Consider the following 14145-nt stretch of genomic DNA (forward strand, 5'->3'; position numbering starts at 1 on the left):
GTTCCTGAGATGCCAGGTCAGGTGGCACATTAATTCAAATAAACACAAGAAGTTTGTGCTCTAGAAAAGGATCAGCACTCAGTGAATAACCTCCTAAGCCCTATGATAAGCTATTATGGCAAGGCTTAACTATACAGACCAGTGAGCAGTGATAACTAACATGTCTTTGGGGTCATCGGGTGGGAACCTCCTTTCACCAGTGTTTCGTCTAGTTGGTCCCATGACACCTCCAGGAGGCTAGACAGTGATCTCAGGTGTCCCAGAGACACTCCCCTAATGCCAGGTCTCACTGCTCCCCACACCAACCCAATAACCTCCTTTACCTTACTTAGACATGGCTTTCTCAGCCCAAACAGCACTGCCACCTTCAACCAAACCCAGGCTCTGTACATGCGAGCTCCAGGTAGAGACAGGGCTGATACTACCTTTCCTAGCACATTCACCATACTCTATTTCACACGCTACATAGCATAACTACAATATAAGCTAAAGTTAGAGGAGATAGATAAACTTACAGGATCAGCAAACACACTCACCTTGCAGCATGGTCTCAAACAAAAGGGATTCAAATAGGCCACTCCCACACTTAAATAACCTTCCTCTTCCTAGATTTCCTCCTGAGAGGAAGTGGATCTATCCACCTGATCTCAAGGAGTTATGTACCCTGCTTAGTAGTTCCCCCTGCTGGCCCCCAACTGACATTATTTCTACGCTTCCAGATCCATTGGCTACACCTAATTGATTCATCTGACATTTCCTTCACTGTCTTCCTCAAACTCTGTCCCCGCACTCTGAGTTCCCCCAGGAGCGAGACAGCTGATCTTGCTATGAATCCCCTACACCCCACTTCCACTGGACAAATCACAGTCTTCCATCCTCGCTGCTCAGCTTCTGCTCCTAAGTCTGCATATCTAAGCTTTTTTCTTTCATAGGCTTCTTCCACTGAGTCTTCCCAAGGAACTGTCAGCTTAATGAAATAGACTATCCGTTGACTCACTGACCACAACACTATGTCAGTCCTCTGCTTGGTACAAACTATTTCCTGGGGAACAGCAAGCTTTCCCCCTAAATCTAACTGCATTTCCCAATCACAAGCACCTTCTAGTCGGCCACACCCTTGCCTCCTCACTAACTTATCCCTTCTGTATTTCTCTCCCTCACGGACAAACTGAATTGCTAAACTCCTATCCTTAACACCTTCTGAATTCACCTGTCTTCGTTTCCCTTCGATGCCTGCAGCTAAACATTTCAACACCTGGTTATGTCGCCATGTATATCGGCCTTGTGACAAGCTAACTTTACAGCCTGACAAAATAAGCTTTAAGGTTGCGGTACCTGAACACAATGAGCATGATGGGTGCTCATTTACCCACAGTTTTAGGTTCTGGGGGGTTGGTAACACATCATATGTAGCCCCTACCATGAATCTAATACGATTCTCCTCCATACTCCAAAGGTCCCTCCAACTAAGCTTCCTCTTCTCTACACTTTCCCAATTCAACCACTGTCCCTGTTTAGCCTGGGCCACTACCTTTGCACTCCTTACTATCTCCTCCTGTCTACGTATCTGTTCCACAACCAGCTTTCTTTTATCTTTGAGGCCTGCTGTATTCCATACCGGTTTACCTGAGCCAAGCCCCAGGCCTCCCCGGCCAAACTGAACATTACCTACAATCTCTGCATGTCTAAGAGCTGCCTCTGCCTCCTGAACTGCCGATCTTGGGTTCCACTTCCCCTTGGTTGGATTTGGAACCACACTCCTAACTACGACGTCCTTACTCCCAGATAACAAGAGTTCTGTCCTGACCTTGGTACATTTAAATTCCTCTGTTAAACTAGATACTGGCAGCTAAAGTATCCCTTTTCCATACAATGCAACACTACTTAGGCATCTAGGAGCACCCAACCTCTTCCTAATATAGGAGCTAATTGACCTTTCAGTTCTCTCCACAATGGATACTGGAATTTCGTAAATTGACAATGGCCTAGGATATAGCAAAAATTGCAAACACCACAACTTCAACTTTCCTGGAAGTTCTGATTTATCTATTCTATCCAGTCCTTCAGCCACATCTTTTCTAAATTTCACCACCTGTTCCTTATCATTCAACTCTACATTGTACCACCTACCTAAGCTCTTTACTGACTTTTCCCTAATTGTTGGGATGTCCTCATCATCTATGACAAACTTCCTATCACTTAACTTCCCTCTATGTATTGAGATGCTTCTAGATTTACTAGGCTTAGAGTGACTCAAAAAATAATAGGAAACTAGGACTTGCTAGAAATGGCGCTGACAGAAACAAAATAAAAGTCACCAAAACCGTGTTGATTAGTCCTTCTGCTGTTCTGACAGTCGTCACCTCTAAACCCTTAGATATAAAAATATGCTGAAAATATGCCAGCTTTTTACTAGTCTTGTTATGTCATCCAAACCACTCCCAGTCACCATCTTTCTCAGCTCAACTGCCTGTTCCACCAGTAGAGGCTGACCTCTGGTGGCACATGCTGTTCACTACAATACATTGCCTCAGTACAGCATCTCCATATCTGTTTAAGAGAAGAGCAGCAACTGTATTTTTGACGGTATTGAGTATCATACTGTCGAGGTTTCTACCTTGGTGTGCCCGCATAACCTCATACAGCCCAAGCCTACTCAACATCCATAGCCAAGCTCTGACGCTTTGATGTTGAGGTGCTCTTGTCCATGTATTTCACACATACTTCAGCTGCCTTAAACCTCCACTTTCTAGTTTGTTTCTTCTTTGCTTAACCCTCAATTTTCTCCAGGCTTTACGCTTCACCCACACCCATCATATCCCTGCACTAAGACCTGTATAAAGGCACACCCTGCTATGTAGTCCTCGCAAAGGCGCACTGACCCACTTAAAGCCTTATGTATAACCAAGGATTGCTGTAAGTAATCTCAATGATTAATTTATAATGTGTTTACAGAATGCCAGGCCTCTCTCTGGAGGTCATTAGCATTATGTGCTGCTGAGGCTGCCTGGTCCCTTTAACCCATAACCAATATGCTTTGAATAACATCCTTAGTCACTGAAGAGCAAAGATGTGCCTCGATGCCATAATTGAGGCCATTCTATCAACTGTTTTACCTTTTTCTCTCATGGAAAGGTGATTTGTGTTCTCTTCTTTTCAGGCTTTTTAGAAGCTAAACTGAAGTTGCAAGTATTGCTGCAGGAAGCAAAAGAGGAGGCGTATTTCTCGACAACTTCATGTTGGCAGATAACAGCAAACACATGTGCATAGAGCTATCCACTGGGCAATGAAGGCTCCTGTGTTGTAGTGGGTTACCCCATGTCATAACTTCAACTTGAAGTGTGTGTAGAAGAGGTGACAAAGTTTGTTCACAAGGCCCACAACAGCTTCCAATGGTTCATTCTCAAATGAGAGACTCACTAGAACTCAGTGAGGAGAGTGAAAACTAAGAATCAGTATTTATAAGGCCAACCAATCTTCCTTTTTTCTCAAACTAATCATTTATTATGAGTGTTTTGTTGAGAATGCACGCTCTTAGTTCACACAAATACCCTATAGTTATACCCAAGAGGGCCTGGAAGCTTTTCTGCTCTCTCCTAATGTTGCATCTACATGCTTGGATGAAATGGTTAGAAAAACTTTGACAGTAATTGGCGAGAGGTGGGAAAGCACTGTGGCCTGATAATCAGACTGAATTGCCACTTTGTTTCACTTCATTGGTAAAGAATAAAGTATTCGATTTGCTGAAAAAAACTAGACGTGGGCAGCAATTCAGAGGTCGGGACCAGGCTGATAGTATCTCTCATTCAGTCAGTGTAATCACACAAGCAACTTTCCTGTTACAATCACTAATATTTACCACTCCATAATACAAAGTATACACTCTTTTTTCTTATAGGCTCTTCTGAAGCCCTAAATGGAGTTGCGATTGTTGCACCACCTCAGAATGCAACAGTCGTACTCGGCCGTCCTGCTGTGATGGAGTGTATGGCACAAGGCCAGCCAAAGCCACTGGTGTCCTGGAGCAGACAAGGTAACGCTCACAAATGCCCCCACTCCCTCTTTCTCCCGACATGCTCATCCTGTGTGTTTTTCTTTTTTTTTTTACTGCACCTGTCACTTTTCCATTATGTGTGTTTGTCATGCTCTCTAACTATGTGTCTCTCACACACAAAGAACAAATGTCAACACGTCAGAATCAGATTTGCGTACCTGCAGCTGTGAAGTTGTTGTTTTAGCGATGATGGCTGTCTCCTCTCAGCCAGTCTCTCTGTTGTTCTATTGAACATTGACTCATGCTTTACATAAGATGATTTGTCACACTGATTAATTCACACCTCTACAGCTCTGATGCACACACACTTGAAGTCTTGGTGGGAATGACGTCATGTGAAACTTTTGGAAGTCCTTTGTGCTGTGATTAGGCAACATCTCTGCAACTTGTTTTAGTCGAGTACTGCATCTGAAATTCCTCGCTTATTTACATTTAAAGGGACAGTTCACCCCAAAATCTATTTGTATTTATTAATCATGCATCTATTGCTGGCTTACCTAGCACAGCTGAGCTTTTTAACATTACAGCTGGGCCGAGGAGGATGCCATTAATGTTTACATCATGCGCTGTCATGAGCACAGGCCTCTCATCCATGAGTAGATGCACGCTTCCTTCTGCATGGTGATATGGCACGTGTGGTTTGGTAGGAAGAAAATAGTTGCTACATGAAACTCCTCACAACAATGTCTAAGGATTGTCTTCAGTAACCTTGTCATATTTTCTGGAAAGAGACATTGCTGGTGATTTTTTTCAGATATTTTTATATTCAACAGAGGGCAGACATCACTCCAGATGATATCTTCAATACTGCAACTCACACCACAACAATCTAGATTGATAAATAGCACCACAGATAAGAGGGAATTTTGTATTTTTTATTTTGGGGCAAACTGTGCCTCAACATTTCACTATACATTGTATCAGTTGAAAAAACTGCACAACCCCATTCAGGTCAGTTGGAATGCAAAGTGGTAGTGGATTAGTAACTACTTTTATGTGGCCTTGTGAGATAATTCACTCTGTAGGTGATGATCTAACAACAGCACAAAATGGCGGACAAACTAAATAGTGGTCTATACAGTGAACAGTGAAGGATTTTACTCACAGCCTAGGAGTGTGCCAATGCAGACACCTCAATGAACCCAGAGTAAAAAGTCACAGAGCCACCTGTTGGTCATCTTGTGGGATTACAGGTCAAATCCTCTGCTGCTCAAAGTGCTGCCTCTAACTCGTGTGCTGTTTCTCAGGCAACTGAAAGCCTGAGAAATGATCTTTGCTTTCCTCAAGGCAAATCTCTTGTTGTCTTCATCAATACGATGTGAGATTGTCATGTTCTTCTTTGTTGCCTTTTTCTTTGAGCAGATGGAAAGCCCATTTCCACTGATGTGGTCGTCCTTGCAACAAACCTGGTGATTAGGGACACAAGGCGTCACCATGCCGGCGTCTATGTCTGCCGGGCCAACAAGCCCAAGACCAGAGAGTTTGTCATTGCTGCTGCTGAGCTGCATGTGCCTGGTAGGACTCATCGTTTTTACTGTGTATAATGACAGATTAACATTTCTGAGTGCTGTTTAGCTCAGACCAGACACTGTCACCAGCTTCCCCATAAGTCATCAAGTAATTGAAGGTCTAGTGATACCAGAAAAGAAATGTTTACAGGTAATTTGCTATCTATGTAGTAAGTCCCCTAACTTTATCAGATTGCAATACAAAATCTCTGGGGTGTCCCTTCAGTTTTGTAGTGCACATCAAACTGTTGGTCCTGTAAGTCTGAGCTTTTTTTCCTGCTTCCAACAGCCCCTCCAGTTATTCTCCAGCCCCCAGAGACAGTGTCCCTTTCCCGGGGAAACACAGCCAGGTTTGTGTGCAACAGCTCCGGGGAGCCTCCTCCAGTGTTGCACTGGCTTAAGGACGGTAAGCCCATCAGGTCATTCAGACGGGTGAAGACCCAAAGCCCCGGAGTCCTGCTAATCAACCAGCTTGCCCTAGAGGATGCAGGCTACTACCAGTGCATAGCAGACAACGGGCTAGGCACGGCCTGTGCCACTGCCAAGCTGACAGTCATTGTGAGAGAAGGTCTGCCCAGCCCTCCTCGCCACCTGTCTGCCACACCCTACTCCAGCACAACTGCCCTGCTCGTCTGGGAGAAACCTGAGTACAACTCGGACCAAATCATCGGCTATTCTGTGCACTACCAACGTGCTGCAGGTGTGTCTATTTATAATGTGTGTTACTGTACAGTATGCATGTCTGCATTTCCTTAAAAAATGTAACTGATTTGAATATTTTCATCATTTTCAGGCTCAGACAATATGGAGTACCAGTTCGCAATGAACAACGACACCACAGAGTATCACGTCAAAGAGCTTCTCCCCCACACCGCTTACACATTCTTTGTAGTGGCTTACTCTCCCATGGGTGCCAGTCCCCCATCCCCGCGTGTAACAGTAGAGATGCTGGAGGACGGTGAGTAATCAAAGTAATGCATAGGTGAAATGAGGCAACAGAGATAGAATAAGGCCGCACAGGTAAAATAAGGCCAGCCTTGAATGCCTCATAGATTCACAGAGCAAGAATCATTGCATAACCAACCTTGTAACTCCTCAGAATTTTTTAGACCTAATGAATCATCAGTATCATCTGTTCAAGAAGCATCAGTTTGGATTTTAAAAAGTAGTAGTAGTAGTAGCTCACTCGAGACTCAGCATTTTTGCTTTAAAATCCAATTGACAATCGATCCACTTCTTTGAGAAAACACTGACTTGGTGCATACTCCTGAAGTTTTACTAGACATACAGTAGGGTGTCTTACTGTGCAGATCTATAGGGCATGCCTTGAATGTGCATCATCAAACAGTTTGGTGTGTCCTTTTATTCCCTCCTGCAGTGCCAAGCGCACCTCCCCAGCTGTCTATAGCCAGCACCTCCCCCACAGACATCAGGCTGATGTGGCATCCATTGTCCTCGCAGCACAGTCGAGGAGCTGTTACCCGCTACCGCATTGAGTACAGCACTCTGGATCAGTGTGAGTAACCTCTGCTGGACTGAGCAACAAGTCCACCTTAAAGCTACTTTTGGTGACTTTTTTCATATGTGTGGAAAATGTCACTATATTTATACAGCACTAAATGAGACAGATAATATGTTAAAACAACCAGTCAGAGCTGAGAAGTCTCTAACGCAGCTAACTTCGGCAACTTCAGTCAGACTGTCAAACTAGGTAGTGCTGTTGAAATATGAATCAAGATTCAGTAACTGCATTGCCTATTTCTCGCCTGAAATGTTTTCAGAAACATATTACAGTGAACTGTTTAACTGTAAAATGAGAAAGTGTGTGACCCGGCTGCCATGTTGGATACAGTTAAACAGGAGTACCAAGGACTGCTCACCAGCCAGACCTACTTTCTCTTTTCATATTTGATCGGCACTGCCTAGTGTGACACTTTGGACAAAGTTCATGGGGCTATGATTGACAGCTAGGTTGGGGACCATGAATGAATGCCATGAATGCCATTAGAGGCAGTAGGACGAAAGGAGGGACGTTATTTGTTTTCACAAATTATCTGTCTCATGTACTTCTCTCAGAATGCAGTGACTGTTTCAGCAAATGGGACAAACGTTACAAACTGTATCTTTAAGTGCCAGTTAACACGCCATTTAGTGACACACTTAGTGTAACTGAGGAGAACTACCCATTTTGCCGTCTTTACATAAGTTATTCATAGAGAAGGACAAGTTTAACAGTCTTCTTTACTCATTTTGTATATTTCTGTTCTGTTTCTGATAATTGTTCAAGCTTAAGGGTGCAAAGGCTCAGAAATGTGTGCGATAGGGTCAAGAATATTTTGACAGTTATATATACAGTATAATATTCTAAATGGCCAGCTCTCCAGAATGTGCAGGGAGATGAAGTTAACTGTGAATGGACCAAATTTTCATCCCAGATTGTCCTTGAAAACAGCAATATAATAATTCATAGAGAAACAACAGCGAAGAACATGTACTTTTTCCCTGTGTGATAAATATGACCGGTTAAATCATCAATTCCATGAGTTGTGCATTTTCTCTAAAGAAACCTTTCAGAACATCACAATAATTAGATACTCCATTAGAAGATACATGTGAGTGTGTGTATTGTGTGTTCCCACAGTGGACACTGTGTTCTCAGTGGAAGTAGGGGGTAATGAGACTCAGTTCACACTGAGAGAGCTGCAGCCCAACCAGGTTTACCGAGTGAGGATAGCAGCTGGGACAGGCGTCGGCTTTGGGGTGCCCTCTGAGTGGGCACAGCACCAAACATTAGCCCACTACAACCACAGCGACCACAGCATGGGTAAGGAAGACACTGTGCCTGATTCTCAGAGCATTTGCTCTGTTTGTGCTGTTATGTTTTAGTCTGGATTCCCACTGATGTTGTAGTATGATCTTTGGAATGAAATGGAATTTTGAGAGACATAACATACATAAGCTTTTGATATGTCAATTTTCCACTTGTAAGACATGTAAAGGCCCAGACACACCAAACTGACATTAAAGATGTTGCATCTCCTCATGTTGCCTGTGATGCCAGAAAATTACACTTAACTTGATGCAAAGACTACAGCCAATGACTTAATAGCATGTAAATTCTGCACCTGCCTGAGAGGAAAGAACTCCCCATACCAGCAGGCGGCCATAGTCTGTACTCATCATTCAAAAAGGAAATCGAAGACAAGCAGGACAGATTCAAAACACTATTTAGCCACATTAACAACACAACCTCTGACCATAGATACTGGATGCCAAGATGGCGCCTAATAATTCCAGTGGAGTTGCTCTACTGGTGCATACACCAAAAAAGTTTTTAGCTTCCAGATTTACTTGAACTGAAACTGCGCTATTGCGTTTCCCTCGCTGGACCTATGCACGAGTTCCCCCTCAGCTCATAGACTTTACATAGTAATTTTAATTTTTTTGAAATGCTTTTCCCATTTCCAGAAAAGTTTCCAGAGAAATTGGCAGCAAGGCCGAGCAGTGTTCTTGGAGGCCTGGCTTTGCGGGGTCCAAAGCCGATTCAACATGCTGAATTGGCTCGAAAATTTAAAAAAAACCCCAAAACAAAACAGCTGACTAGTGTCAACAGTGCAGGACACACCGTAAAAACTAGGGCGACAGGCGTTCACCAACAACCCGTCATTAACCTATGGCTTGCCGGGCTTGGTGTGTCAGGGGTGTAACATGTTGTCATTTATAATATTGTGAACCATAGTAACAAAGGAGCCACAGTATTTTTTAGGATGCAGAATGTAACAGGAGAAAGGTTGTTGATTGAGTCTCATTCCCAGGTTGTCAAATCAACACTTTCGGTTGCCAGTCGGACCGAATCGCCAACCGAAAGAGACTCAACAGGCAACTATCTTTCTCTAGAGTTACATACAGCACTTTCAAATAGCATTATCAAGATATTAAACTTTCATTCATTCATTCATTCATTTTTTAACTACAAACACAGAACTGCGTACCATACACACAGAATATGACATATCAGCTAGTAGCAGTACTGTGTGGATGTAGACAGTGATGTTTTCCACAAGCAACAGGTCAAAATGTAGCTGGAGTGAAGTGTTAAAGTTATCATGTGGAATTCTTGGTCATTCTTTTTCAGTGATCTTTGCTCCTACTGAGCTGAAGGTCAGAGCCAGGGTGAACACACTCAATGTGACATGGCATCCCTCGCCCAATCACACCCTAGTCTCTGGTTACAAGCTGTCCTGTCGAGAGGTGGAGGCTGACGAATCAGCCAATGGAGAGAGGACGACACAGACTCACACCATCAGGCTCCGTAAGAAGGCCAGGTATCATCTCCTCACTGGGCTGGGTGAGTTTCTGACACAGGCCTCTTCAAACACAATTTGGGTTCTGCTTTCAGATTTTCACAGCCATTTTCCTAACTTTGCATTCAGCTTTGAGCTAATGTTTAATTAAATCATGCCCACCTGAAAATGACTCATCGCTTTTTGCAGACACACACAAAGTAGGTTTTGGATAGCCTTGGTTAATTCTAAGCAAGGGAAATGTTTTTTTCACTTTTGTCCTATCAGAGTGTTGCATTCCATTGAAAGACATTTTTAAATAGGAAGTAAAAACAGGCAGATGCCTCTCTTAAAAAGTAATAAGTAGTTTGGCATCTCATTCAAAAGCTGTCTTATATTCAAAATTGAGTGGTTTTAAATTACAATTAAGGCCTCATGTCACACGCATATAAATACATGGCTCACTTGTAACATATGTACACAGCATGTGTAGCTGTTGTTTTTATTTTTGTCTTTCTCCCTGTGTGTGTGTGTGTGTGTGTGTGTGTGTGTGTGTGTGTGTATCAGTGCCTGACCGGCAGTACGAGGTGAGAGTTTGGGCATTCAACAAGCAGATAGAAGGAGCAGCTGCGGTGTGGAAGGGAAGGACGGAGAAGATCCATGACCGAAGTAATATTCCTCTTACTGCATGTGTGCATGCATACCTAAATGAATATATGAATGTATGATTGTCTTGTAAAAGAAAACATACTTGGCATCACTTTTATTGGACAATAAACAATGAAATCATATCAAGTCAAATAATGTGTATATCTGTGTTGAAGCGCCACCGCCGCCCATGCGCCCTCCTCCGCTGCCCCCAAGCAGCATCCAAGCTATGGCCAACAGCTCCACCTCCATCTGGCTGCGCTGGGAGAAGCCACGGTTCAGCAACGTACGCATCATCAACTACACAGTGCGCTGCAGCCCAGCAGGAACCACCAACGCCTCCCTGGTCTCCTATTACACCAGGTTAGAAACCAGACTGGACAACAGAGACTAATCACTGTCTGCAATGTTTAAGAGATGGCCCGGATATCTAAAACCTTGTCACTATAATTGATGGTCAGCATTTGACAATACTGCTTCCTGCATAACTTCCTATACATTAATGTTAACATTGCAAAGGGCATTTTAACAGTGTTTGCAAGTAACGAAACTGTGATTAAACATCTGCAGAAGTAGCATGACATTATTTACAGAAAAAAATAAAGACACCCAGTAGAGGCATTCCAATATAGGCTTTCATATCTTTTCTCGGAAGAGCCAGAAGGACGTTTCTTTTAGGTGACACATTTTTGCATCTTTAAATATAGGAGCCAAATATGCTATTAGGAGGTTTGCTTTTAACTGTGTAATTCACTGCGTCAGCACTGGGGGGCACTGTACTGTCACCTGGTGAGTTCAGGTATTTTAGGATGTGACCTCACTATGGTCATCAGGTGTTTGGCCCAGAAGGGCAAATGGTTTTTGACTGTTGTTAAAGGAGCTAAGTCTATTACTAGCTACTGAGGTATTTGACCAGGGTTGACATGCCTGTTTCTGGACACGCTACGCTACCTTTGTTATCCAAATATCCAAAATCAGGTTTTTGAAACTGCATCACTTTTTTTTAACTTTCTGGATATTTCAAAGAGCAGAATCCAAACCACACAACTTCAGATAGGTGATTATTTTGAAAGTTAAATAATTCAGCACTAAATTTTGCAGTATTTTGATTTCAATGCAAAGTATTTAGAAGTGGTGGTTAAATGGCCTCTAAGATTCATAATATTATGGTCATTTTTGCATCCATAAGCACTCCACAAATTCTCTCTCTCTCTCTCTCTCTCTCTCTCTCTCTCTCTCTCTCTCTCTCTCTCTCTCTCCCTCCCTCTCTCTCTCTCTCTCTCTCACACACACACACACACACACACACACACACACACACACACACACAGACCGTTTCCTATTAAAGTGGGTAATTTGTCCCTGCCTGCAGAGTCCATGAAGCTTCTTGCATTGCATCACCGTAACATTTATTTTGCGTGTGCATTGCAAAGTCCATCTATTACATCCACATTTGACATTCAGTACAAAACAAACAAACAAAACTGTAGCGTTCCGCGCCATTGCGGTCAAAAACAATTTGCCCTTCCGGGCCAAACACCTGATGACCATAGTGAGGTCACATCCTAAAATACCTGAACTCACCAGGTGACAGTACAGTGCCCTCCCAATGCCTACACAGTGAATTACACAGTTAAAAGCAAACCTCCCAATAACATATTTGGCTCCTATATTAAGAGCATCTTGGTTTCTGCCTTTCAAGCACCAAAAAAGCAAACACATTCTTCTTGTAAGAGCTCTTTTAAGTAGCTTTGAGTAGCTCCATTATTAACCATCATTTATACAGTAATCAAAATGAATCACGTAATATTTCCCTTGCATTGATTTTACCCTTGACTCTTAAAGTGGGACTAGTTCTACTCTATGCCAAGAGTTTTACCCCATATCCCTCCTGTCTTTACAATTCTTAGCATACATAAGACACACATAAAACATAAACATGAAACATTCAATGATTGTCAAGCAGAAGGCAGGTAATAAGAGTTAACAATATAAAGGTAATAAGTATTGTAGCCTGGAGCGGTCCAACAGGTCAGCGCAGAATATGAAGCATACACCACACACTCAGGACTCTGCTGTGTTTGTGTGTTGCAGCTCTGCGCAGGAGATACTGCTCGGGGCGTTGAGGCCCTTCACCCGCTACGAGCTGGCGGTGCAGTCTAATGGAGTGGACGTGGTGGGACCGTTCAGCAGCACGGTGGAGGAGTCTACCCTGTCTGACCGTGAGTCTCTGCTGTGCTCGTTTCAGTGTAGTCAGTGAAGTCTGTTTGCATTTTTAAAGACACAGTGATAAAGGCTCTGAAGATTTTCCTGGAGTATTTTGTAGCCTTTAAGACATGTTTGGTGATGTAAATATCTTTCTATTTAATGACGAAAACTGTCTGTGTGTCTGTGGGTGTGTCTGTTCCACGTTTTTCTCCTCACTGACTTGGTCAATCCATGTGAAATTTGGCACAGTGGTAGAGGGTCATGGGAGGATGCGAATGAAGCAATATTACATCAATTGGCCAAAGGGAGGCGCTATAGCAACCGATTGAAATTGCAAACTTTGAATGGGCTTATCTCATGCCCCGTATGTCGTAGAGACATGAAACTTTGCACAGAGATGCCTCTCCTCATGAGGAACAAATTTGCCTCAAGAACCCATAACTTCCAGTTATACAGATTTTCCGCCATTTTGAATTTTTTGAAAAACACTTAAAATCGATCTCTTCCTAGGAAGTTTGACCGATCTGCATGAAACTCGGTGAACATAATCTAGGGACCAATATCTGAAGTTCCCTCTTGGCAAAAGTTGGAGAACTTACTAAAACTGAGCTTCTATAAGGCAATGAATATTGCAGAGGGCGTGGCTCATCCCATAAAGGTGTATAACATCTCAAGGGTTTCACCGATCACCACGCAACTTTGTAGGCATATGACCACACATAATCTGAGGGGACCCCTCCGTTATTGACCCCATCAAACAAAATGGGGGCGCTAGAGAGCTAATTTCTTATCTAGGCCTAACCGTCATATTGATTTTTACTAAACTTGGTAGATATGTAAAACAGGACGCCTCAAGGTGACTGGAGAAACTTAACTCTAATTGGCAACTGGGTGGCGCTATACATGGGTGCAGATCTGATGACAAGTTTGGGGGGGACACAATCAGTTGTGATTTTTTTTTAATTGCACGCGTGCAAATCATGCCCACAGAGCGCTTGAGATTACCAGCATATTTCATGATTTCATAGAGGCTCATCACCATCACCAAGTCATTCAAAAAGCACCACAAAGAGAATCATATGCTTATCTTTACTGTTTATTTCTCTTAAACAGCCAGTAGTACATGGAACCAGCCATCACCCTCCTTTTCACTGCTTCGCTGTTAGTTAATGCTACTTCTAGTTTCAGGGTCTCAGGCATATTATGTCCACTCACGTTCTCATCTCTCGCCTCTCACGGATTCCCATTTCTCCTCATCATCTTCCCTTTCTCCCAGTATATGGGACTACTGTATACATTTGTTCAATTTCAATCATTTAAGCTATTTAGAATTGGGGGGGACAATTTGGGGGGAACATGTCCCCCCCGTCCCCCCCGGGATCTGCACCCATGGCGCTATAACAACAGAAAAATGGCTAACATGCAACAGATCGCTGTGGCTGAA

General features: G+C 43.1%; 1 protein-coding gene across 2 annotated transcripts in view; it reads left to right on the top strand.

Moving 5' to 3' along the window:
- igdcc4 (immunoglobulin superfamily, DCC subclass, member 4) overlaps positions 1-14145 on the top strand; it is a 73645-nt gene that overhangs the window by 40467 nt on the left and 19033 nt on the right. For both annotated transcript variants that reach the window (XM_049600230.1, XM_049600235.1), the window contains exons 5-14: positions 3899-4033; positions 5417-5569; positions 5852-6262; positions 6356-6520; positions 6941-7078; positions 8204-8386; positions 9698-9910; positions 10413-10514; positions 10670-10856; positions 12588-12715. In XM_049600230.1, coding sequence (XP_049456187.1) covers positions 3899-4033; positions 5417-5569; positions 5852-6262; positions 6356-6520; positions 6941-7078; positions 8204-8386; positions 9698-9910; positions 10413-10514; positions 10670-10856; positions 12588-12715 — 1815 coding nt within the window. The remainder of the gene's footprint in view (positions 1-3898; positions 4034-5416; positions 5570-5851; positions 6263-6355; positions 6521-6940; positions 7079-8203; positions 8387-9697; positions 9911-10412; positions 10515-10669; positions 10857-12587; positions 12716-14145) is intronic.

Source organism: Epinephelus fuscoguttatus, linkage group LG2 (genome assembly GCF_011397635.1).
Source record: "Epinephelus fuscoguttatus linkage group LG2, E.fuscoguttatus.final_Chr_v1".
In the NCBI taxonomy this organism is placed as follows: Eukaryota; Metazoa; Chordata; class Actinopteri; order Perciformes; family Serranidae; genus Epinephelus; species Epinephelus fuscoguttatus.